Source organism: Manihot esculenta, chromosome 3, assembly GCF_001659605.2.
Source record: "Manihot esculenta cultivar AM560-2 chromosome 3, M.esculenta_v8, whole genome shotgun sequence".
NCBI classification, from domain to species: Eukaryota; Viridiplantae; Streptophyta; class Magnoliopsida; order Malpighiales; family Euphorbiaceae; genus Manihot; species Manihot esculenta.
In genome coordinates, this window is record NC_035163.2 from 15,736,575 (window position 1) to 15,761,692 (window position 25,118).

General features: G+C 33.8%; 1 protein-coding gene across 1 annotated transcript; it reads left to right on the forward strand.

Annotated features, from left to right (window-relative positions):
* The first annotated feature begins 4,718 nt into the window (after positions 1-4,718).
* Positions 4,719-25,118, forward strand: LOC110611924 (tricalbin-3). The gene is made up of 10 exons (XM_021752494.2): positions 4,719-5,622; positions 6,116-6,357; positions 7,118-7,136; positions 7,840-8,045; positions 11,988-12,097; positions 12,242-12,340; positions 15,229-15,667; positions 15,743-15,880; positions 16,025-16,164; positions 24,958-25,118. Exons 1-8 carry the CDS (start codon positions 4,817-4,819, stop codon positions 15,829-15,831), a joined length of 2,010 nt encoding a protein of 669 aa, XP_021608186.1. The 5' UTR covers positions 4,719-4,816; the 3' UTR covers positions 15,832-15,880; positions 16,025-16,164; positions 24,958-25,118.

The following is a 25,118-nucleotide window of genomic DNA, read 5'->3' on the forward strand; positions in this document are numbered from 1 at the left end:
GGAATTGAATGCCCTTTGAACAAATTTTGGTGGTGTGGGATGGTATTTGTTGGATGAGTTGAAAGCAGAAGTGAGCAGTATTGGGTTCAAATTAAAAAAATTAATCGAATGGAATTAATTTAAAAATTTTAATTGATTTTTTTATTCATTTCGATTCGGTTTAATTTTTAATATTAAAAATTTTGTTTATTTCGATTCGGTTTGATTTTGATCAGAAAAAATTATAAAAATCAAACCGAATCGATTAGTGATAATAATATATTATTTTCAATAATATAGAGAGATTAAATCATATTAAGGTTAAAATATTCCAATTAAATTTTAAAATGTAAAAAATAAAAATTTATTAAAAATTCAAACCAATCAAACTGAATCGAATTGAATCAGACCGGTTTGATTTGATTTGATTTTTGATTAAAATCGATTCGATTCGATTTTCATAAATACTAAAATTTTAATTTTCGATTTATTTGGTTTGGTTCAATTTTAAACTGAACCGACCGAATGTTCACCCCTAGTTGGAAGGGTATATGTATATGTAAAGATGCTGGTGTTTGGGTTTTAGGTGCCATGCTTGCAAAGTAGGAGTGGTATTTAATGAACAATTCTATATCTTTGGTTTCTAAGATTCTCAAGACTCATTATTATTCACACTACTCTTTTTTGAAATTTAAATTAAAAAATTATCCAAGTTTCACTTAGTATAGTGTCTGGTAGGCTAGAAATTTTTTAAAAGTCGATTCATGTCGATGAATTGAGGTGGGTATTCAACATTAACGTGGCATGATTCCTAATTACTATTGAATGAGTACTCACATATTCATTCACCAAATTTTTTGGGTGTAGTTTTCTTATTAATATTACAAGATATCGGTAGAAGTTAGACGTTCTTCGTGAGTTTTTTGATGATAGAACAAATTCCTTTGAGATTGTCTATAATTTTAATATGTGGTATTGGTTTGCTTCACATTCGGGTTCTTATATATTAAAAGTGGATATTATTTTTTGCTAAATCAATAAGGTGGGACATCTCCTCTACCTCTTCTTTCTTCTAATCTATGGTGTAAGATTTGGACTGTTAAGGTTCATGAGAAAATTAAGTTGATAATATGGAAAATGTGTCACGATTTGTTACCTGTTACTACCAAACTTTTGACTTGTCATGTGGATGTTTCTATTATATGTCCAGTTTGCAATGGTGCACCAAAAACAATATTGCATATTTTATGTCATTACCCTATTGCTTGGCAGGTGCGATCTCTTAATGCTTATTTTACTTGTGATTTGGTTCATTCTATTGATGATTGGTTGGTCTCTATTCCTAATTCTTGCCAATTAGATGTTATATCTTGCATTTTCATATTATTATGGAGAGAATGGTGGAATTGCAATAATGTGATATGGGATTCAAAAAGGTGTACTACATAATAAATTAACTCTTTTGTTACTTCTTTTTACGAGGAATGGTGTGTTGCGCAAAAATATTTAAGTGTTTCTTGGTCAACTTCTACTCTTTCATATCATAATCCTTAGATAGCTCCTCTAAATTACTTGAAATGTAATGCGGATATTGTAGACTATTGCATGAAGTTAGAATTTGATGTAGATGGATTATAAATAATCATTTTGGGCGTTTTATGCACATGAGTACGGTTAGTTATATGAGATTACTACATTCTACTATCGTAGAGGCCATTGCTATAAGAGAGAAGTTGGTTGAAGAATATGGGTGTTAATAGTGTTCAATTAGAGTCACATTCTCTTAGTATTGTACAATCTCTTTTATCTCCTTTTTGTGATAATACTTACTTAGACAGTATGTTAGAGGATTGTACTTACCTTTTGTTCTCTTTTAAAAATGGTTTTGTCTGTTATGTTAAACGATCTGCAAATCAATGTGCTCATAGTTTGGCTAGAGCTACTAGTTCAATGTCAAATTCAAATGTTTGGAATGGTTCACCTCCAACATTTCTTCATGGTGATGTTTTATTTAAAAAAAAAGGGAGATTTACAATTTAGTCTATGGATATTGCCATTATTAACAAGTCAGTCTCTGCATTTTCAGAAACATATTAAAATATTCTTATCTTTTTTTTCTGTCAACAAAATAGTCATTCTGTCTATTTCTACCGTTAAAAATATAGCAAAAGACTAAATTACCCCCTTTTTTCCCCTCCTCCTCCTCCTCCTCCTCCTCCTTCTTCATTGATTCTTTCTCCTCTTCTTCTTCTTTGGTTCTTCTTTTTCTTCTTCTTCTTTGATACTTTTTCAATTTTTCTTTTTATTCTTCTTCTTTAAGGAGGAGGAGGAGGATGATCTTCTTCTTCTTCATTGACCAAATTACCCCCCTTCTTTTCCTCCTCCTCCTCCTCCTCCTCCTCCTCCTCCTTCTTCATTAGTTCTTCTTCCTTTTCTTCTTCTTTGGTTATTCTTTTTCTTTTTCTTCTTTGATTCTTCTTCAATTTTTCTTTTTATTCTTCTTCTTTAAGGAGGAGGAGGAGGATGATCTTCTTCTTCTTCTTCTTCTTCTTCATTGACCAAATTACCCTCATTTTTTTCCTCCTCCTCCTCCTTCTTCTTCATTGATTCTTCCTCCTCTTCTTCTTCTTTGATTCTTCTTTTTCTTTTTCTTCTTTGATTCTTCTTCAATTTTTTTTTTATTCTTCTTGTTGAAGGAGGAGGAGGATCTTCTTCTTCTTCTTTTTTTTCTTCTTTTGTAAGGAGGAGGAGGAGGAGAAGAAGAGACTATTTTATTGACGGAAAAAAATGATAAAAACGTTTTAATAGATATGAGAAAAGATAAGGACATTTTAATAGATCTTTGAAAATGTAGGGACTGACTTGTTAATAATAGCAATATCCAATAACTAAATAAGAGATTTTATTTGAGAGAAAAATTGGATTTAAAAAATTTTCTCTCTCATCCTTTATCTATTTTTAACAAAAAAAATAGATAGAAGGACTATTTCGTTGACGGAGAGAAAAGTTAAGAATGTTTTAATAGATTTTTGAAAATGCAGGGACTGACTTGTTAATAATGGCAATATCCATGAATTAAAATGTAAATCTCCCAAAAAAAGAATTATGATGAGAGACAATAAATAAAAAGGTAAATTACACTTTAGTTCTGAAATTTTAGCATAATTAACATATCAGTCCTTATGTTTTTAAAATTGAACATTTAAAATCCTTTATAATTAGTCCATCCAAATTAGAGGTCCTCCATCCATTTTTTAGTAGAAATTTCTTTACTACCCTTTTTAAATAGATAAACTGCACTTGAATCCTTGAGTTTTAGCATAATTAATGGATCAATCCCTACATTTTAAAAATCGTACACTTAAATCCCTCTATAATCGGTCCATCTTCATCTATTATAATTTAAACATTTTAATCCTTCATTTTTTATTTGAAAGAACACTTAAATCCCTATTAATTTTTATCTATAATATTTCATTTAACTAATTTTTAATACTTTTTGTTATTCAATTTTTATTTATTAAAATATTTCAATATTTATAATTTCAAAACTTTTAAAAAATAATTACAATTTTAATTATTTTTAGATAATACTAAGTAACCTTTAAGTATGTTGTAAACTTTTATAAAGAGTGTATTTTATGAAGAAATTATACTTTCAAAAGAAGTTTGACCATCTTCTAATTTTAAACTAATGTAAATAATAGATGAAAAAACTACAATTTTAGACTGATTAAATATAAAAGATTTAAAGATTTAGTTTTAAAATTATAAGGACTGACCTCAATTACGCTAAAACTTAAGAACCAAAATATAGTTTATACAATATATAATTTTTAACCTATATTAGAAAAGATTTAAGGTATTTGAAATATTTACTCTCTTTTTGACTGGTTAACTAACGAAATTATAGATGTAAGGACTCCAATTTAAACGTATTAATTATATAGAGATTAAGTGTTGAATTTTAAAAATATAGAAAATGATATGTTAATTACGTTAAAATTTAAGAATTAAAATATAATTTATATTATTTAAAAACAAATATAAAGTGGACAAAAATTATAAGATAGGAAAATACGTTTTATTATATGGATCAATTACAATTAAAACTCTAAGTTTACCAACTCTAATTACTCCACACCATAAAACACCATGACAACGACATTCGGGTACAAAAAAATTCTTGTACTTGCATAAATTCAAAACTCGAATAAATCCTTTCAAATCATAGCCAATTACAAATATATATTTTGTGATTTTACAATTAAACACTCATGAAAAAAAATTATTGATCGAGTTTGAAAATGAATAAAAGAGTAAATAAAAAATGAAGATTATGAATAATCATGGCCTTGACGTAGAATTTTTCTCTAACTCTCAATCTCTTATTCTACGGTATTATTATTGAATTTATAAGAGAACAAAGAATTTTAACAAAGGAAGTAGAATTTGGACAGTGAATTGCAATTCAAAAACGGAAAGAAAGACAAATTAGCGTAATAAAACTCTAATTCAAAAACGAAGTTGTCTTGGAGCCGGATTGAGTGGGAGAGAAGGTTATCCTCTAATGTTTTTAGCTCTCGAAGGTCCAAAGAAAGCTAACTTGCAAGGGTGACATAATGCATGAGCGTAGACTAGAGGAGTACATGTGCAACTCATGCTAGAAGCGCGTTGGCTCCGACCCACGTGCGCTGAATGCCAAATCTGAAAAACTCTAAATGCCAGAAATGAATTTGATTTTGTTATCCACGTCAGCCACAGTCCATGATCTTCCTCCCTGCCCTTTTTGCTTTTACAATCTCCTCCACAACTTCCAATTTTCTCTGCATCAGAAATGAAGTCCATTCTTTCTTCTTCTCCTTCTTCTTCTTCTTCTTTTGATTTCTCGCAGATTCTCTTCCTTCAGCTCTGCCCTTGTCGAAATTCAAACCTTACTTACCCTTCAATCCCATTCTCCAAACGGAGGAGGAAAAAACTCCATCCCAACTTCTCTTTCCGTGCTTGTGTACTTCCCACCAATGGCACTGCTAATTCAACCAGGATTGCTACTCGAACACGAAGCCTTCTTATCAAACAAATTGCTGGTGAATTGGAGAACCAACATGAGATTTCGCATGAATCAGCTTCCTCATCTTCGTCTCCCATCCAAATGGGCTCAAATTTCACTGGTTTTGAAGAAGATCCCATGCTAGACAAGTTAAGAACTCAATTGGGAGTCATACACCCAATTCCTTCTCCTCCAATTAATAGAAACATTGTTGGGTTATTTGTCTTTTTCTTCTTTGTTGGGGTAGTTTTCGATAAGCTATGGACGTCTAGGAAGACGGCCAAGTTGGTCAGTGCAGGTGGACAGCGTGGGCCGTGGCCGCAAGTTCCCACAAGTTTTTCGTTGTTCTTGGAGAAGGATTTGCAGAGGAAAGAGTCGGTAGAGTGGGTTAATATGGTTTTGGGGAAATTGTGGAAGGTGTATAGACCTGGGATTGAGAATTGGATTATTGGGTTGTTGCAGCCCGTCATTGATAATCTGAAAAAGCCTGATTATGTGGAGAGAGTCGAGATTAAGCAATTCTCCTTGGGAGATGAGCCATTGTCTGTCAGGAATGTTGAGCGGAGGACTTCACGCCGTGTCAACGATTTGCAGTAAGTCACTTTTTCTTATCAGCTTTCACTAATTTGCTTTTGAAGTAATGGAAGTTCTAGAACTTTTTCGCTTGGGATTTGTACTTATGTAGTCCCTAAAGATGTAATCTTGATGCTAGGATTTCTACTTCACTTGCTAAGATGGTTCTTTGATATGACCTGCTATGAATTTAGTTTGTAGACCTCATTAATCGTTTGTACTCTGGTTGATATTACTACTGTTTGATGGTGATGGTACTAGTGGACAGTTTGCACAAACACATGTAGTTATAGAATCATGTCTTCAATTTAATCAACTACCAAATGGTTCTATATTGAGCAAAAGTAGGAGTATTGGATTGGACAAGTTCAAAAAATATAAAAGTTCATCAGTTTATAATGTCATTTTTTGTCAGTGTTATTATTATGATTTTGGATAGTATTCTATTTCAAAAAATTTGTAAGCAACTCCATAACACATTTAACTGATTTCTTCTTTCTTCGATATATTTAGGTATCAAATAGGCCTCCGATATACTGGTGGTGCTCGAATGCTGCTAATGCTTTCACTAAAATTTGGCATTATCCCCATAGTTGTACCAGTTGGTGTTCGAGATTTTGACATAGATGGTGAACTGTGGGTCAAAGTGCGGTTGATACCGTCTGAGCCTTGGGTGGGAGCTGTTTCATGGGCTTTTGTGTCCGTTCCAAAGATCAAATTTGAACTGTCGCCATTCCGCTTGTTCAATTTGATGGGTGAGTCATTGTTCATTGCTCAAGGAGTTATTTCATATATTTTTTGTGTCGTTATTACTCTCAATTTGATTAGTTTTCTTAAATTTCTGGTAAATAACTGCATTAATATTAATTGTTCCAAGATCAAAGGAATTAGTGATCAAATTGCATTCTCTTGTGCTCAGTAATTTGCAACTTTTCTACTGGCTTTGGGGATAGGAAATATGTATTTCTAGATTATTTGTATTAATTGCACAACGGTACATATGTTAGCTGTTAGTGGTTCCAGATGAGAATATGCTAATGGTCTATAATTCACTGGAACTTAATTGAAAACTAGAGAGGGTTTAATAGTCTCTCTCTCTCTCTTTCGCTTCTCAGCCTTCTCTCTCTTTCAAATTTTTAGATAATTCTTACCTATGATGCTAACGCTTTTCTAGTAAATATTGTGCATTTGTTGGTTTTTGATGAACTTGGTCAAAGGAAAATGAAACATGCTGAAGTTGTGGTTTCTATTCTTCTTCAAACCTGTAATATCCATTGAAGATGTGCGCTAAATCTGGCTTGCTTTAGGAGACTGAAGTCACAATTGCTTTCTGATAAACTTACCATATGATTAATAAAATGAATATGCTTTTGGAATTGGAACTACGCATATTAAGAAAAGCTGTTCGTTTTTGTATATTTGTTTGTGTTTGTTTTGTATCCAACTAATTTGACATAGGAGATCCTAATGTATGTTTCTTCTTTTCTCATCTTTGTGCGCGTTGGGCAATACCAGCAATCCCTGTTCTCTCAATGTAAGTGAATTTTTATTACCAAGTCTGTATTAGTTGTTCTATATGTTTCTTTGTGCTTGATCCTTCCATTCTTTCTAGTTTTTTTTTTTTTCTTTTTTCCCCATTTAGGTTTAAAAGGTAAGTTTTCCTTCCTTTATTGATTTGATTAAAATCTAGGTGGCGGGCTTGTAGTTGTATATTTTACCTATCCTTGTCTCAGCATTTTATTATGTGATTACACAGTTTTATCAAATCTTAAAATCCATATTGTCTTGAACTTTCTTCAATTTATTAAACTGTTAGATTAGACATACTAAGTTCATGGGCTTTGCTGATGTTAGTCACCACGCTACTCATCCGTCCTAATGTTGATTACTGTTATCTAATTTCACGTTCAAATCATTACTTCACTGTCATAAGGATGGATACATCTTGCATTTCTTGTTGAATTGTGCATCTTAAGACTAGTGAATTTTTACGTGCTTATTAATTATTGTTTTTGTTGAACTTCTAAACTTTCTTATATTTTCCGTGGCTTTGTTCCCTCCGTCAAATGTGGTCTGAGTTAGTGAACTGGAAATTAACAAAAATAAATAGGCAATGGTCTTAAGATAAGAAACTGATGCAAAATTGTTATAAAACTGGGAACTGGAATTATGCATTTATAATGGGTGCATCCTCACACACTGTCCCCATTAACATATGATTCACTGGGTTTTATTAGGTTTTTAACAAAACTTCTTACTGAGGATTTGCCTCGATTATTTGTTCGTCCAAAGAAGATCGTCTTGGATTTTCAAAAAGGAAAAGCAGTTGGACCTGTTGCAAATGATTTCAGATCAAGAGAAATGCAAGAGGGAAACAATGATTTTGTTGGAGAGCTATCAGTTACTCTTGTAGATTCTCGGAAACTTTCTTATTTCTTCTATGGTATAAGTTACCTCTCTCTCTCTCTCTCTCATGTTTCTTTAAGTTTATTATCCATCTGGGTGAAAAAGAAAAAGAACTTATTACCACAATTGCACTTCATAAATGGAATTTTGCTTGCAATGTATAGCAAGTATTAACTGAATTATATGATGCCTATCTGATGTTGAAAGGAAAATCATTTTAGCATCTTTATTAATGGAAGTTTCATTTTGATACTTTAGTAGCATTTAGGATGTATTTCATGTAAGGGATAGGACAAGACAACTCAAGGCTAGACAAAACAAATTGTTGTCATATCTAATGTGTAAATTAGAATTATAAGTGTCAACTGTCAACTTCTTTAAAATTTAAGATATTTAGGACATATATTATATATTTATTTTCTTTTATCGAGTATCTTTTGATATATATTTTTATTATTATTGTTTCATAATTTTGGACACGTTGTCACATGAGAGGTGAAGGGATAAAAAAGAAGGAAAGGATTGGACAGCACAATAATCTATATTTCTAGAGTCAAATCTGTGCACCAAACACAAACAAGGGAGGAGAACTCTTTTCTTTTTTTTTTTTTTTTTTTTTTTTTTTTTCTGTCGAGTCCACTAAACCAAATGCACCCTTAGTACACTATTGAGGAGGAAGCAATAACAAGAGAAGAAAAATGGCATTTAGTTAAGAAGTTTGAATACCAACAATGAAGAAGAGAGAAGCCTAATCTTCTTCCATGCCACCAATCTCTTGTCTCCATTGTGCTTCCCTTTTGACCCTTTATTAGGTTTCTAAGATTTGTTTTGTTTATCAACAATGAAGGCATTCAAATGTATGCTTAAAATTCATTATTTTTTTAATTGTTTAGGTACTTTGTCTTAAATTTCATGGTATTGTGTTTGTAGGATGTCCAGAAATTTTAAGTTTTCCAAAATTGTTAACTTTTAGTTTAAAATTATTTAAAATTTTCATTTTAAAAATAGAAGTGACAACATTTTATTACTTTTTCATCATGTATCAACCATGGAACCTCCAGAACTTTTATTTAGTGGTGACAATTAAATTTTATTTATTAATACTCAATTAATAGGTTACTTACTAAATTTGTGTTTATTATTTTTATAAAATTTTGAGAAATTTTTAAAAATTTCATGTGGAAGTGGAATGGTTGGATGAAACTTGAAATTGTGACATTGTGATGGAGACCAAGATCAAGACCAAGACCAATACTGTTTTTTGAAATATGACTGTTGATGCGAGTGATGGTATTGTTGGTGAGATGATGGTGTTTTTGGCTTCCTTTGAGATGATGCTAGTGGTGGTGTGGTGTTATCTGTGTAAGAACGCTGCTTTGGTGATGATAGTACAACAACAATTGGGTGCTTATAATGGCAGTGCCAACAGCACTGGTGTTTAGTGGTAGTGGCTTTGTTGCTGCCAGCAATGGTATGATAGTGATTTTTTAGTTTTTTATTTTGAGAATTATTGGCATTTTTAGCCAAAAAAAGAATTTCTTCTGTAGAGTTTCTAGAAACCTCAATTTTTTTCCATCTCTTTTCCACCCAATTTTCAATTATATTTGTTTTGCTTTTCTCTATTATCTTCGTTCTCTTCTCATCCTTCTTTTTTCCTTCCTTTTTTACACCTTATTAGACATATCTATCATCTTTTTATTTTTGGAGCACTAATAAAGTTTTAGTTTGTACTAGCTTCATATAAATTTATGAATTTATCAATGTCTACAAGTGCTTTTCTTATGCATCTATTTTCTACAATGACTATTGTGGTGCCAAATCAATCTCCTTAACCTAGTGTTGTGTGCTGTTTAAGTAACATGTGTTACAATAGGTGAAACAGGTGTAAAAACGTATGTCACAGTTTGTTAGAGATGCTTACAACCAATATGTCATGACAATTGACAGGTGCACAATCGACTTTGTACCCTCCTTCATGCAGCCCTTTGCTTATCAGCTGGGTAAGCATGCTACTTTGATCCGTCTTTGGCTTTTATTTGTTAGGGTATCAGATTTAGATTGCTACTATTATCACCCTATTCTCTAAGGATCAGCAGAATCCCTACATATCCGTTGAAGATTCTACCTCAAGCATTGGCTTCTTACATCAATTTAGATTTTTGCATCATCTGGGTGAGAAAGAAAAAGTGTTATCTGATGTTCAGTGAAGGCTTTTTTATTTCCCAGCGCCATGCTTTGCTGCTCATGTCGCAAGTCCTCACATAGTATGTTGCTTGCTTCTTTTGTTGATCGTGTTTCATTTTAACTTGCTCAAGCCTGATTTCATCAAACCCCAAAAGAGTTTCTCATTCACATTCCAGCCCTTCTTCACCCACTACTTCTAATCGGTTCTACAAAAACTTAAACAGTCCTTCAAATTCCTGCCTTCTTGATTCTTTTATTGCATTCAATTTCAAGTTTTTGACATTTTACTCATTGCAGAAATTATTCTAGACATCGTTCTGCTCTAATAGCACTGTTAGAACTAAGACTCAGTCCTAAGAATTAAAGAGAAAGGGGAAAAGAATAGAGAGTTCAATGAAGAATAGAGTATTTGAGGGATAAGTTCAATAAGTTCTTCTATTAATTAAATGAATATTCTCTTTATATTTTTTATTTTATATACTATAGTTTGTTGAATTCACAAATTCTATAGTTAATACTTAATATGTTGAAAAACATGGGCCCATGAATGTGGACAAATGAAGAGGCAAGCCTCCATGCTGAACGTCACTTGAACTTGGGCTCCCAATCACCAAAGCAGTTTAAGTGGTTTTCCTTGAATTTATATGCTCTTTAATTTTCTTGTATATTCTAAATGTGGGAGTTGTTCCCCAGCCACATCCCCCTCAACTGCAACTAAGTGCAACGAGGTTTTGCTCATGCTTCAAAGGCCCAATATGGTCACTTGTTGTTGCATGGGATGACCCATCTAACTTGGGTCTGGCTCCTCTTGGCTCTGACACCAAGGTGCAGCTCTTCTTTAGCTAGCCCATGAGTTCTCTTGAATCTGGTGCATCTTTGGTGCAGCTTAAGACTTGGGCTCCTTCAAATTAGCTCACCATGCTTTTAGGTCCCAATTGGTCTCACCACTTTGATAATACATTGAAAAAATTAATCAAGCCTAATTCCATCCCAAAAGGCGCCTTGTAGAAGGAGGATTGCCTGCCATATAAGAGATGCCTTGTATCTGATCCATGTGGGACAACACACCCCTCATGTCTAGGACTAGTTTAGAGTGAAGTTTGTAGTACTAGTCATTTGTGGGTGGCCCAACATCAAGACTAGGTGTATCTCTGAGTGCCATATTAAAAATCACAAGCTCAAGAGTGTAAATCAATAAATAGGTAGACCTCCATGCTGATTTGGGCTCCCCCAAGCTATTTTGGTTTGATTTGCATTGAATTTATAAGCTGTTTGACTTTTTTTGTACACTTCTGATGTGAGACTTGTTCCCACAAGTCATATTTCAACATAAGCTAGTGTGGCATACGAAATGCAAAGTAATACAAAAAAAGCATAACTAGAAATGCTATTACTTATTTTCCTTGGCCTCCTCTTGTCCTTAATAGCCATGCATATTCATTCTCTACTTTCAGACCTTTGAAAGAGAGTGTTTGTTCCCTGACTTTCTCTCTTGGAGGGATGAAAGTGTGCTACTATGTGTTATTTTATTGAGTTAGATATTAAGTGTTCTTTTACCTTGGCTCTTTTGCATTGATAGGATACATTTTTTTATGTGGTAAATATGTGGTAAAACTTATCACATAATATATTATCATCTCTTTGCCTGACTTCAGCTTTGTCAGACACTCAATATCCATTTCATAACAGTAGTACAAAACATATATACCATTGATCATAGGTTAATGTGGTCTCCTGGTTCTCTTATACTTTTCTGCCTTTCATATGCCATGCTCAATGTTCCCCTGGTTGTCAGGTAAAACAGATCCATATGTTGTTCTAAGCCTGGGAGATCAAACTATACGTAGTAAAAAGAACAGTCAGACCACTGTCATTGGGCCTCCTGGTCAGCCAATTTGGAATCAGGTGAAGCTTGTTTACTTTGTTGTTTGCATAGTGTGTTTCATGTATTTAAAATACTTTCCCACGTGAATCAAATACCACAATGATGCATTTCTAACTTGAAGTTGTAATATTTCAGTAAAATAGCTGTGTTTTATGACTTTGCAGGACTTTCATATGCTTGTTGCAGATCCTAGGAAACAAAAATTATACATCCAAGTGAAAGACTCCCTTGGATTTACAGATTTGACTATTGGTACAGGAGAGGTAAATATCTTATTCTTCAAATGGATTTTTCCTGCAGTTTACATGAGCTCTCCAATGCATTGACAGGGTTTAATGGCCAAATGCATCTATAGGCCCTGCACTGTACTGAAAGTGCAACTGGGCCGCTCTTGTTTTATTTTGTTCAATGGGGTACACAACTTCTATTTTTGGTCAAATTGACATATTTAAGATAAAAAAAACATATAAATTGCTGACAAGGGGGAAAAATTTGTTTCTGATTTGAGGGTTTCTTTTGGTTTTTCAAATGGAGTGCTTTTTGTTTTATTTTGGTAAAAACATTAGGAAGAAAAGCAAATTTTTCTGCTTGCTGGTTTCTCAACCTCCTTTTGCTTCTTTGAGATTCAATGTGGGAGAGAGAGAGGGAGATAGAACAATGCTGGGGATGACAAAGGTGGATTCAAGTTTTCCTTTTATAAAAAACTTAGTACAATATTGATATAATATAGAAGGATTAATAATTGAAAATCTAAAAATAATGCAATAATGTTATTTTTGGACATGTTAATAGGTCCCACATTTTTGCTTCTTTGAGATTCAGTGTGGGAGAGAGAGAGAGAGATAGAACAATGCTGGGGATGACAAAGGTGGATTCAAGTTTTCCTTTATAAAAGAACTTACTACAATATTGATATAATATAGAAGGATTAATAAATGAAAATCTAAAAATAATACTATAATAGTATTTTTGGACATGTTAAATAGGTTCCACAATTTTTATTAATGAAGGGCTACAAAAATAGAAGTTTTATATCATTGTAATTTGTGAACAAAATAAAACAAGGAGGGCTCAATTGCACATTTCTAAGTAGTATAGGAACTTGTCGGTTCAATATGTACATATATATATACATGCAATGTATAGAAGGTTATAGATACTGCTGGCTATTTTCATCATGACCCATTTACAAGACACGTAGTTAAGCCGGTGGTTTTGACATAAACAGCTTCAGGTCATAAACAGATCACACACTAAAGTTTAAGTCTAATTAAGTTAACCCAATTATTATATGCAACGACCTGTACAACTAAAAGGTCAACAGGTTAATCTGTTCTGTTTTGAGTCTTTTGGCCCATTTAAATTGATTATGACCATTTATTTAATTGGGTTAATAGATTAAGCTATTTAATTTTAAAATATTTAAACTCATTTTGTCTTATTTAATTTGTAATTCAATTTTATATGAGCTAATCATATTTTTAATATGAATAAACTTTTTTAATTTAAAATAAATAAATAAAATTTACAAAAACGTTTTACAAATTCAAAACTAATATTTTATTAAATCTTTCTCTAATTATTCTCTTTCTTTCTTTTAGTGTATCATTAATATTTTTATATATCTACTATTATACTCTTTTTCAAATAATATTATTTTCTCTAAAACAAATCAAAATTGTATTAGACCACAGTAATCAATCTAATTAGGTTTTATTGTATACCCCTAGCTATTAACAGGTTAAACATGTTAAATGTGCTGTGTCTGATGTATTATGTCGTGTGATATGTTAGGGTAGCGATTTTTATGTTATACATATAGGTTGACACAACCCATAAATGACCTGTGAACGCTAATTGCCAGCTCTAGTTAAAGATGCATTTTGGCGGGGTGGTGGCTGATCCTATAATGATGTAATGCTGAGAATATTACTTTTTTTTTTCTTTTTCTTTGTGTTGCTACTCAGTTAGTTTAACAGTAACTCATCCTGTGCCCATAAAAACTAACCAAGCTACTGCTTATGCAAACTTGTTGGAGACCTGACCTTTTCACTTTTTCACTTCCCCATTTCCAACTTCCAGACACCAGGTTATAAATTCAGAGTTATTTCCTTTGGTATCATTTGTATTTCCTTTCCTCTTTTATTAATATTTTGGGTAGTTTACTTAGTTTTCTTTGTTGCTTAAATTTGTGTAGTTTACTTGGTTTCTTGGATGCTTAAATTGTGGGGTGGTTACTAGTTACCATGTTAGTTTGAACATGTGATATTTTTCAGCAAGGTTGAGTTTCCTTAAAACTCAGAGATCGAATGGTACTCTTTCAACAAATTCTTTCTTGTAATAGGTTATAAGGGCAGGAAAAATCTTGAGGATACCCTGTTGCAATCTTATTTCCATGTTAGTTTGGCCCATAACCAGATTATATTTCCTGTACCATCACACACCATATGCCTTATCTGTCTTGTATCCTTTCACTTTAAACAAATGTCATAGTTTGAAGACAATAAACAGTGATGTGCAAGTCATCTAAGCCGTTCAGCTTGCCTTCTTCATACTTTTATGCATTTTTGATATCAACAGGTGTTTCTAATTTCTGATTTTTTTCCCATACAGAAATTAAACTCGATCTTCTACATGTTTTCTTCTTTTTTTTTTTTTTCTAGAAAAAAAGTCTCAGTCAGTTTCTGTTAACAGGAATTTATAAGTTCTCTGTGATTATACTATATTGTCATTGTATACCAAGAGTTTAGTAGGAAGTTTTACCAAGTGTTGATTGCTGCTGGGACTTCTCAGAATCTCATATTATCTGCAACTGCTGTTTCCGTTGCATTACAAAATGTTGGAAGCTCATAAATTCACTTATTTAATCTAGTTCAAGTTCCATGTTCTAGGATACCTTCTTTATCTTCCCAAATTATCATTGAGAGTGCAAATGGTGTTTGTAGCTTGGGGAAATATAACGTTGATTATCCTACTTCCTGTTGGATGCTGGGATTTTGCCTGTCCTTGGTCCAGTTATTTGGTCTTCCTTCCAAAACTTGCCTGCATCCAGTGCCTGCTTAAACAAATTGTTCTAATTGAGCAGTTTTCTGCAATTAATATCTTCCATTTTTCTTGTGAATAATTTTTAAAGATCCAATGATATTTTCAGGTTGATCTAGGATCTCTCCAAGACACAGTACCGACCGACAGGATTGTGGTACTACAAGGAGGTTGGGGACTGTTCAGAAAGAGGTCTTATGGAGAAATACTACTTCGTCTAACATATAAAGCATATGTTGAGGATGAAGATGATGACAAGACTGCAGTGGAGTCCATTGATGCAGATGCTTCAGATGATGAGTTGTCTGATTCTGAAGAATCAAATACCACTTTCAAGTCAACTGGAAGGGATTCATATAGCGAATCAGATAAAGAATCATTTATGGATGTTCTAGCTGCTTTAATTGTCAGCGAGGAATTTCAAGGGATTGTGGCATCTGAGGCGGGAAGCAATAACGTTTCGGATGATGTCTCAGCTGCAGCATCACGAGATCTTAATGCTGAATCAGTCCCTTCAGATCCAAACAACAGTTCTGAAGGTTTTGGAGGTATACATTAGTTGTTTGTTGTAGGCCATTGAACTATTATGTTTTGTTACACACATTTCAATTTGTTAATTGCAGGATCAGTCATAGTTTGGCTAGCTGTAGTTACAAGCATATTCATGCTAATTGCTGTCAATATGGGTGGCTCGAGTTTCTTCAACCCTTGATATGACATGGAAAAGCTTGCACAGAGTTGGTTGTTCTCCTGTTTAAGAAGTAATTCCTAAAGCTTCTTTATATATATATATATATATATATATATATATACTTGCTTGTGTTGACTCTCTTTTTTCTATTGCAAAAGCAATTTTTTCCTTTAATGTGCACCGTTGGCATTTGAGTTATTCCTATTGTCAGCAGAGGCAATACCTCACTTTGGCAAGTACGGATGGTGGACCCATTTGCTTCGGTTAAAAAGTGGACAAGAATCCAAATGGGAATTCCATATTCCCGCTCTTGAAGTTTGGCAATACGAGGGGGAATGAGTTCCCCCATGTGAGGTAATTATCTAATCCCTTGACCTCCTTTGTCCATCATCACATTCTCTTTCCATAGGCAGTAGAATTTTATTCGTAGGCCATATGGTAATGAAAAGTTTTAGAAGAATGTGCTTATGTGTGTAAATAATAAAAATAGTTAAAAGGAAACTAAAATTAGAAGTTCTGAAAAAACTATTATTGGTTATTTTATAATTTTTTACCAGTTGGAGCTTGCTACATGGCATAAAATGTAAATATGCATTTTAATAATTAATTAATAATTAAATATGCATTTTAATAATTAATTAAATTTAGAAAGAAAAATATGGGAATTAGCAGCTTCTAAATCCTCTTTATGGGTAGGTAGGAACAAGTTGAGAAGAATGAGTTTTTGGGGAATCACCGAGCTTCCAGATCATGGTTTTAAATTGCGGCCGCAATCGCGGTTGCGGGTAACGGAAACTGGTCTCATTCATAACATAATAGTAACGGCTTGTAGCTTTGCAAATTTTTTTGAAAAATTTGCAAAATTAATGAAATTGACAAATATTTAAAGGTGCAATCAAAACTAAGTTATACAACTTAATAATAAGTATAAATATATCAAATAAACACAAAATTAATAATTTTTAAACATCATGTATGATAATTAACCTCAATTACCATCAGAATGAGCGTTTAGCAGATTCCTGAGTAGATCCACTTTGATTTTCTAATAAAAGTTATCGAACATTTAACTTCTAATCATTTTTATTTATACATTCACTACAAAGTAAAAACTAAAGGGATTCAAAAAAACTCAAAAAATTATTGAAAAATGATAAAAACTTAAGTTCTGAGTTTGTAATCAAAGTTATCTAACATCCTAACTTTTAATTATTTTTATTTTTGCATTAACTACAACAATGATTTAAAAAATATCTAATATTTATTGAAAAAAAATAATAAAAACTAACTTCTTTGCACAATAGATTTTGAAACCACTCTAAAATATAGATTTCTTGATTTTTGAAAAAGTGAACAAAGGAATCTGCAATCCTTAGTCAAGCTTACAGAGATTTAGGAGAAAGTTGAGAAGAGAGCTTGAGAATTGAGGGAAATCTAATGTTTTTTTTTTAGTTTTGGTAATTTGGCTTGGGAAAATAAAGTGATAAGGCTGAAAAGAGAGTTTTCAAGCCTTCAATTATTCAAACGTCACATGGAGAAGGCTGTCCCAGCAAGAAGACAACATTCTTTGCAAATTCTTGCAGAGAAAAGAAAGTAACGGCCGTTATGTAATGGCTGTGACCATTATGTAATGGCTGTGACCATTATGTAATGGTTGTAGCGGCCGTTATTCTAACAAAATTTTATTACCATTAAATAACGGCCTAAACGGCCATGACCTTCTCCAAAACCTGTAAATAACGGCCATTACGTACGTAACGGCTGTTATTTAAAACCATGCTCTAGATGCAAGCTGGTCTTGGAAGCATTTAATGAAATTAAGGGAACATTTTAGGCCTCACTACTCTTATACGTTAGGGAGGGGTGATATATCTTTTTGGTATGATCCCTGGATCGATGGATTGAGCATTGTTGAGAAATATCCCACTTTAAATATAGAGGATGCAGATATATCCAAAGCAGCTAGAGTAAATGAGGTATGGGGGAATGGAGTGTGGAATCTCCCTGACCCTCTGGATAATGTGATTGAAGCAGCTTGGAATGAGGTTAGAAGGCATACAGTTATTGAAGGGCAAGAGGATAGGATTGTGTGGAAGTTGACTAGCTCAAAGAAGTATACCATAGCCAGTGCTTAGCAAAATCTCAGGAGAAGTGGCATGAAGGTTAGCTGGTGGAAGGTAGAGTGGGGTAAGCATGTAATACCAAGTAGGGGTGAGCATTCGGTCGGTTCGGTTCAAAATCGAACCAAACCGAAATAACCGAAAACCGAATTGCAGCATTTTACATAAACCGAACCGAACCGAATAAGAGGGATAACCGACGATCTGATTCGGTTCGGTTCGGTTTGGTCCGGTCGGTTCGATTGGTTGGCATGCAATCACTAATTAATTTGTCTAATTTCCTAAATTATTCACATAATATTTTCATTTACACATCCAAACAAGATTAAATAACAGTTAACACAAATTCAACATGGGTTTACTTCAACAATCAAGATTAAACAAGATTAAACATGGGTTTACTTCAAGATTAAACAAGATTAAATAACAGTTAATTTCTAGACGGCCATGGGTTTACTTCAACAATCAAGAGCACACAAATTCAACAATCAAGAGTACACAAATTCAACAATCAATAGCAAATCACAAGTATTTACTTACTTTCTACAGTTGACTCAAGTTCAACAGCACACGGTGGCGCTGGCAGGCAGCGATGTACGACACAACCGAGGGCTGGAGGCGCGAGAGGCACTCTTGGTCCCGGAGTCTGGTCCACGGACTATGAAAGGCTCAAGGCTAGAAGCGCGACACAGAGACTCGAAGAGGACTGAGGGCTATGGAATAAGCACAGCCAAATTGCCGACTGCCCGACGATGCGTTGAGAGCCGATAGAGAGCAATGGCCGATGCCGATGATTGCGTGGAAAGAGAGACTAAAGATCGATAGAGGATTGAGGTGAGGATTGAGGAGGAGTTAGCTCGTGAATCAGTCCAGTCGAGAGGAGAGTGGAGGCACAGCGGCGAGATGAGTGCGTGGCTCTACTCAGAAAGAGACTGGAGGCTGGATGGTGGATGGTGGATGGTGGAAGCGCCAGTGGATGGAGCTCAGAGGCGAGGCACTTTGAGGTGAGGGCGTTAGGGTTAGGGGTGAGCATAGAGATGGAGCTCAGAGTCCGGCGGCACGCACGGAGACAGGAAATTGTTTTAGATTTAGGGCAGGGAAGGGAAGGGAAATAGGGAATTAAGGAACTATTGAAACGACGTAGTATAGGTGATTTCGGTTCGGTTCGGTCTAATAGAAATTTTTATGTCTAAAACCGAACCAAACCGAAATTACTGATTTTTCAAAAATTTCAAACCGAACCGAACAAAAAAAAAAAAACCGAACTAAATTTTCGAAATTAATGGGTTCGGTCGGTTATTTCAGTTTAAACCGAATACTGCTCGCCCCTAATACCAAGGCATAGTTTTGTGACTTGGTTAGCTAGTCAAAACAAACTTGATGTCAAAGCAAGGTTAGCGAGATGGAACTTGGCCCTTGACTCGTCCTGTTGTTTATGCCAAAGAGAAGTGGAGCCTGTGAACCATTTGTTTTTTGAATGCCCATTTTCAAGTTCTATATGGAAAATTATGTTGCAAAAATGTGGTAGCCTTAGAAATATAGTGGGCTGGAGGAGGGAAGTGGGCTGGTGGACCAAGAAAACAATGGGGAAGAACATGTTAGCTTCCATCAGGAGGATTGTTTTTAATGCTACCATTTATTACATTTGGGTTGAAAGAAATAAGTGGATCTTTCAGCAAGTAACACCAGAAGCAATAAGGGTAGTTCGGTTAGTTGGAGCTTGTATTAGGATGAAACTAATGCAGGATAGTAGAATGCACACTGTGGGTTGGAGTTGTTGGCTTTAAATGAGCATGTTGGATCAGTTATTTGAAGTCTCAAAAACTAATGGTCTGTGACCTGTGTTTTGAGCCTGTCTAGTATGGGTGAAATTGGAAGTCTAATTCTAGGAATTTTGTTTTGTGTTGTATGGAAGCATGTGCTGAATGTGTTTTCGTTTTGAGATGGCTGTGGTATGGAAGGAATATAAAGATGTTCTAGGCCACTGTTTATGTTCTGAGAAATGCGACCGGATGTTCCACTGTGAGTTGGAATGATAATGCAGGATGCAGGATGTTTGCTGCTGTTATGTGTTTTGGGTTCTCTAAGGAGTGAAATGGGAGGTTCATGATGAGTATTAGACCTTCAGTTGATGTACCGTTGGTTTTAAGGTTCTTATTGGTCAATGATTTACAAGCTACTGTTGGTTGATTGGCACTTTAAGAATGTTCAAGGCTTGTGTTTGAGTTGTGCAGCTTGCCTGCATTTGTATGGAAAATTAGCTGGAAATATGTTGTGATTGACTTGTACAGAAGGTGTTTTGTCTTGTACAGTTGTGTTTTTTTCTTCAGTGATTTGGCAATAAAATGATTATTGACCAAAAAATAAATTTAAAAAGGAAAGTAAAACTTCTAATCTGAACGAACCAAAACCAAAACCAAACAGGTAGGCAAACTAAACTGTACTCAGCTTAGGAAGGCAACGAGTAGGATATTCGCGAAATTTAAGGCACCTGAACCAAAACTCGTTTAATATTACTATTACCGTACTCTATCCTGAACTCATTTATAATTCGCCCATGCTACCTGGAATCTATCAAAAACTTGATTACAACTACCCGGATACTGTTTGAACTCATTTAAAATTTAATATATTTAAATGATGATTTATGGAAAAAAATAACTTTTTTATTAATAATTTATATTTTTAGATTTTAAATAGTCCTAAAAAATCTAAATTATATTTTCAATATAATATTTAAATATTTGATAAATAAATTATGAGTTTTACTTTTTTTTAATAATATTTCGGCAGATTTGAATAATAGTTGCCAATGTAGAAAAAATGAATTCACCACAGGTACTAATCATCAAATTCAAATCCATTCCAAAATCAATGAAATATTGCCTGAACCTATTCTATTTGGAGATGGGTTTGATTGAATACCTGAAATACCTTGTCTATTGTCATCCCTAATTCCATTTCTGTCATCATTTGATTTTCAAAACGTGATCCCATGCTTAATTATTATATTATCATTTGCCATGTATAACTATATGGTTTAAATGTAAATTCTTGGTTGTGTGTAATAATGTGGCGATATAGTAGATTCTTGGTTGTGTACAATTTTGATTCTTGACAAAATAGAGAACTAAAAGATAGCAGTGCATCCTTGTTTGGGTGTTGATTGTATACTATACGAGAATGTAGTGGCTGAAGCTAAAATATAGAACATTAGCATTTTCTTGAAAGTATTGACGTTGCTTCCCCAAAATTTCATAAGAATCTTTGATGTATGGGTTATTTGCAATTGTAGCATGAATTTTAGAATTAACTGATTACAAGTTCATACTTTTGTTATTCATTGCAGTTATCGCAGACCACCTAAATCTATTTATTCACATGTAAAATCAGTAACTAATGGCATTTATATAGGATGAGGTCAACATAAAGGCAAAGTTACACTACTACTTTATTAGTACGTGTTGTTTGATTTATTCATGCGTTAATGCTATATGTAGTTGCATACATTCAAGTGACTTGGCCACAATCAAATGAAGCACTATGGACTATAATTGGCTATTCTCAGAGTTTACTCAACAACTGCAAAATTGGAGAAAATATTGAGGTTGCTTTATGTTTTGTGTAGTTGATTTTTTCCGGGCATTCAAGTGCTGTTACTTTCATGTTGGAGTACTTTTGGCTTATTCTTTAGCTTAAATTCTGGTCTTTACCGCCAAATGAATTAAAGTTTAGTTGAGTACAACAGGCAAGGGTATAACCGTCCAGTGAATGTGGGTATACAAAATTGCAAATAGGGTTCCTAGTGTTCATTCTCCCTGTCTGTAGTTGCATGTTGTAAATGCTGTAATTTGTGTGCCTATTCCTTTGAAAATGATACAATATTTATATGCAATAAATCCTATAATCATGTATTCTAACTTAGGGATACTTTAATCGACTTACTATAACACTCTCCTCAAGTCGAAGCATATATGTTTATAATGCCCAACTTGTTACAAATGTAGTCAACCGTAGTTCCATGAAGGAACACATTCTTGATGTCTAATTGATGTAAAGGCCAATTATAGGAGGAGGATGCCAAAGATATGAAGAGGCGAATAGACGCCACTTTGATTACTGGAAAAAAAATGTCAAAATAATCAACGTCATGTGTCTAAGCATAGCTTTTGGCAACAAGGCAAGCAACTTTCAATCTAATCATAGAACCATCAAAATTCACTTTTATGGCAAAGCCACATTTGCAACCAATTGCTTTCTTATAAAAAAGTAGAGGTATCAGTCCCCAAGTACCATTATCATCTAATGCTACCATTTCTTCTTACATTGCAGCATCCTAATTAGGATGGGATATGGCTTCTTTTACAGTTTTAGAGATAGTAACAGATTTCAAATTAGTGATAAAGCACCGAGATGAGGAAGATAAATGATTATAAGACACAAAAGATGAGATAGGATAAGTACACGTACGTTTATCTTTGCGAACAACAATGAATAGGTCTAAATCAAAAGTAGAAGCGAGAATGTTGATTGGATCTTTTGACGAAGAAGTTGTTGGTGCATGGCCTAAGTCAAGAGTCTCCACTCTCCTGGAATAAACATGAACAACAAGAGGATGAACAGCCGCCGGAATAAACGAACCTATAGGATGGTGAGGTGTTGACACATGTTTGATGAAATATACTAATAAATCATCATCCTCCCTTGACTTTCATAAATGGGAGACTAGGAGAAAAAATTACTAGACTCAAAAAATGTAATATTAACATAAACAAGATAACAATTAAGATTAGGAGAGAAATATTGATACCTTTTTGAAGTCTGAAATAACCAAGAAAGACACGTTTAAGGGATTTGAGATCTAATTAGTGAGTTGTGGACGAACATCTTGCACAAAACAAGTACAACCAAATATATGAGGTTCGCTAGGAAATAATGACTTGGACGGAAATAAAATAGTAACCCAGACTTCTTTTGCAACTTTCATTTGAAATAGAAGGGTTCGAACTACTTCAAGAAAATATTTTTTGGCATTGTCACTGGGCAATACCCGCACAGGATTAAACTGAGTTTTAATTTCAGAACAAAAGGCACAAAAGATAGAAAACAATTCTGAACGATTCTTTATCAAATACAACCAAGTAAAATGAGAGTAATCATCAATAAAAGTGATAAAATACTTAAAAGCCAGACTTGGAGACAATAGAACACAAATCTCCAAACATTAGAATGAACTAATTCAAAAAGAGATGATGTTCATTTATTCACTCTAGCAACAGAAGGTAAACGATGATACTTAGCAAACTGACATGACTCACATTCTAAATTTGGCAGTAATTGTAGCTGTGAACATAACTTTTTAAGACAAATAATGAAGGATGTCCTAATCAGCAATGAATTTCAAAAGGGGTTGAGACACGAGAACATATGAGAGACCTCTTTACTTGTTGGTCAAGAACGTAGAGACCTCCAGACTTATAACCAATAATCTGTTTCGTCGTAAAATCCTGAAAAACACAGTGATTTGGAAAGAATGAGATATAACAATTCAAACTTTGAGTAAATTTATCGACAAAAAGTAAATTAAAAGAGAGTTGAGTCAAACATAAAACAAATGACAAAGAGATGGACATTATAAGATTTGCAATGCAGAACCCACGATAGAGGATGTAGATCTATCGGCTAAAGTAAGTATGAGATTGAAAAGAGATAAAAAGACTAGGATTACCCGTCATATGATTTGTAGCACCTGAATCAATGAACCATGTAGAAGAGACAAGACAAGATATGGGTTTACCTGATTTAGTAATGGTAGTGATAGAAGGATTGGTGTGCCTTAATAATTCTTTATATTGAGAAAACCGAGCAAACTCGTCTGCAGATGCTAAAATATTCTTCTCAAATGATGATGCCATTTGACAACAATCTGAATAATAGCACAAAATCTCCAGAACAAAATTTAAAAGACCAATGAAAAATCACCAATGTAATCACTAGATCAAGAGACAGAATTTCCAAGTAGTAAAATATCCAAGCAGTAGCTAAACTAAGGTAATTACCTTAAACGAAGTACCAAACCTCAAAGCAGCACCAAAGCTGCAATACCAGGCTGAGTCGACGCCAGAAGAGGAGACAGAGCCGCTGAATCTCGCCGGAAAAGGATACGCACGCCGGCACGTGGCATCGAAGCAAAGAGACATAAGGCATGTGTGGGCCACACGCACGTCATCCGATCGCTGGACTTGGACCAGGAGGCCGATCTTGTTTGCGATTCTGATTGGTAAGGGTGGTTACTTGGACCAGGAGGCCGATCTTGTTTGCGATTCTGATTGGTAAGGGTGGTTACACAAACAACTCAGCCTAAACAGGCGATCTAGAGATGGCAGATTTGAGACCCAAGAAGTTGCCGCAAAAGTTTAAACCAACAGACCCGCTACAAATCTGAAACCCAGCTTTGATACCATGTAAATGCTGTAATTTCTGTGTCTATTCTTTTGAAAATGATACAATATTTATATACAAGAAATCCTATAATCATGTATTCTAACTTAGGAAAGTATCCCTATAGTTATGCTAATGATTATCCCTATAATTATGCTAATGATTATTACGTAATTGACATACTATAATACATGTATTCTACCAGATACATACATGAGTAGGAACATAAGTTGATAGTTTTGTTTTGGCAGTAAATTGTTGCATGGCAATGTCAAAATTTTCTTCATAAGCAAGATTTCGTCCTAACAATTAGGTTAATTCGTTTTCTTTGGTGAAATTTTTAGTAAGATTTGATCATTATATATAAAAGGGTGACACATTATGTATTATACGCTTTTCATTTTCATCGTCATTGTGAAATTGAGTGAAAACTCATTTCATACTTTAAATGTAGTTTTATGATTATATGATTTCCTTGAAAAGAGTTGAAGATTTATCCTTTTTTTTAAAAATAAATTTAACCTCTGTTTATTTATTTATTTTTTTGCATGATGTTGATTTTATTGGAAACTCTGTTTCATTACAGGTTGAGGTTGTGAAGCAAACAGCAAACCCACCCACATATTATAAAGGATTAAATTCTTGGTTTTTAGTAGAGGAATATACTTTTGGCGGCAGGAATTTATCATTATTATTATTATTAGGGTTTCACAAAGTGAAATAGGTTTTTTTTTTTTGGCCATTTAT